Here is a 2712-nt window from a genome sequence, read left to right as displayed (position 1 = left end):
TATGATGTGCCTTTAGTATGAAATAATTTTTCATGCCATGAAGCCATTTTGCATTATCGGAACAAAAACAAATTTAAAAACAAACAACAAAACAGTATAATCTGACTATTAAATTATTCAATAAAATGTAAAATAATATATATCTTTTTCCAAAATGCTGAAGGACTATAGCCTATTAATTATGTCAAACTTTTACATTAAACTTTTTATATCTAACATACCCATACAGCGTCACAACTTTTGGCCCTGCCTACCTGATCCTTAGATCATACCTCCGACCAAGCATTTGTCACTCATCCTGACAACACACTACCTGATCTTTTGTTAGAATTTGTAAATACAGAAACAAACAAGTCTAAGACAATGACATATGGTCAAATCTCATTGGAACTAAGCTTTCTTACACCAAGCAGGACCACAGCTCTGTAAGTCATGTTTGGACAGGTGTTGCACCACACCCACACCAATACAGTCACCCAGCACATTGGTGGCAGTCCTCAAATGATACCTGTCAACAAGTTGATTTGACTTGAGCACAATAATAAAAGTTTAGGATGCTGTTAACATGTACATGTTCTTTGAGGATGTTAACTACGTTATAAATTAAATCAACTACGCTGCTAATGTGGCTAAAATATATACTCACTCTATATTTTTCCTTAGAAAGAAAGAAGTACAAAAGCACACATGCAGGCACTTATAGAATCCAATCAACCATCATGAGCAGTGATATGTCTTGAGTGGACAGTCCAGCTGATGCCAACACAATCACCATGGATACCATGCCAGTCTGTGGGATGCCTGCCGAACCAGTACTTGCACCTGTGACAATCAAACTAAACAAAAGAGATTGCGATGGTTATCTAATGCTGCAATACTAATTATAGGCCATTAATAGTTGACCAATCATGTTTGTGATTTCACACACTGAAAATCTGCATGTCCAAGTCCAACCAATGAGAAGGAGACCAGTCAAACCTATGGGAACTGGTTCTATGTAATGGCAGTCTTCTTCTGTTAAGTCCTCAGTGACTCATGAAGAAGCACAAAAAAGTGGTTGGAGGCCTTTCTGTGTGTTTTTAAAAATAGTGTGTGATCATCACTGTACTTCACAATGGGCCCTAACAACTTCTTGAACTTAGACACGACAATGTATTTTCCCTAAAGCACATAGAAACCAAACAAGTTTAAGATTACATGCAAATATAACAAAGATTAAGGTTTACGAAAACAAACAGAACTTTTACATTTTTTTACTTTTACAGATAAAATTGGTATTCATTTAATCGTACCTGAGGACAATGATTTGACCTAGGTTAAACTCTATATTATTAACCTGCGCTATGAAAAAGCAGTTACAGCATCATAGAGTGCTGCACCATCCATGTTCATTGTGGTCCCGATTGGCAGCATGAAGCGTGTCAGTTGTTTGTCCATGCTGTGATTCTCCTCAATACAGTGGAAAGTTACAGGAAGGGTTGCAGAGCTGTGAAAAAACCCATAAGGTATTTAAAGGACAATGACACTCTGAGATTCTGAATATGTTTGCAATGTATTATGTTTAATATTAAGACATTGGCTCACCTGAATGAAGTCCCAAAGGCGGTGGTGAGAGCCTTGAGCAGACCAACCACAAACCTGAAGGGATTCTTACCTGATGACAAAATAGATGAGGGGAAGAGTGAAGAAGCTGTGGATTAACAGGCCTGTGATCACAGTCAGAGTATACATTGCAACTCCGTGACCTGTCTCATAAGGGTCTCTCATCTTCAAAATCTGTCCTGCCAGTAAAAACAGGATTCCCACTGAAGAATACCTGCGGTATAGATGTGAGACAGAACAGGGGAAATCATCATATTTGACTGTAAAATGCTCTCACAAGATTTCACAGAGTGAGTGATTAATGCGTAGTGCACATAGATGCTCACCTTTGCGATAAATCTCAAGCAACTGAGCTTTAGCTGCCCCCATGTTGGATACCTCATGTATAACAAACACTTGGATAATATATTTTTCATAGTTTATCCAAAACCTTATCACAAAAAATGGAGAGTGCAGCCTTTGATTTGCACTTTCATTACATGGCTACTAATATTCCCTCATCCCTTACTAATAACAGTGATAACAAAAAATGTACAGCCATTATATACAAAATGTAGACTATATGCACACAGTAGCTGATGGACTGGTGGATTAAAGACAGTATTGACTCAGAGTTAAAATAGTAATTACAGTAGTTTCCCATTCTTACCAGATGACTGTTAACCAGTTGCATGGTGGCCTTATTCTGGCAGTCTAAAAAGTCCCTCAGAGGTTTTTCCCTCATTCTCCATACTGCCAAGGACAAGCCCGAATGAAATGCAGAAGACCAATAAATAGTTGGCGAGCATGAAACAGTTAGTGTAAAGAAAAAGAAAAAATCATAACCATGGTAGATCTTACCTTTCTGAAGCAAGCTTCCACCAGATTTAAAGGGATCATGTTTCTGTAAGTCAAAACACATCTTCTCTGAGCCCTGATGCGTCCCATTGCACCTATAAATTATGTTGAGAACATTTGTTGTATAGTTTTATTGAGAATAGTTTGATACATCCCTGATTAGATCCAAAAAAGCATCCACAGTATGTACAGCTTCTACATTACCACCAGAGGACGCTGCTGTGTGTCTGGATGATTTCCCCGGCTGGATAAGAACAGCTAGAGTAATGCTAG

General features: G+C 38.1%; 1 protein-coding gene across 1 annotated transcript; it reads right to left on the bottom strand.

Annotated features, from left to right (window-relative positions):
* Positions 1-390: 390 nt before the first annotated feature.
* Positions 391-2390, bottom strand: LOC133990058 (excitatory amino acid transporter 1-like). Its single transcript, XM_062428239.1, is given in 9 exon segments — positions 391-528; positions 698-836; positions 1293-1350; positions 1353-1486; positions 1585-1653; positions 1655-1816; positions 2252-2263; positions 2265-2311; positions 2313-2390. Coding segments are annotated over 9 exon segments (837 nt in total).
* Between the last annotated feature and the right edge of the window lie 322 nt (positions 2391-2712).

This window comes from Scomber scombrus, chromosome 11 (genome assembly GCF_963691925.1).
Source record: "Scomber scombrus chromosome 11, fScoSco1.1, whole genome shotgun sequence".
Classification (NCBI taxonomy): Eukaryota; Metazoa; Chordata; class Actinopteri; order Scombriformes; family Scombridae; genus Scomber; species Scomber scombrus.
This window is presented reverse-complemented; position numbering and strand designations above follow the sequence as displayed.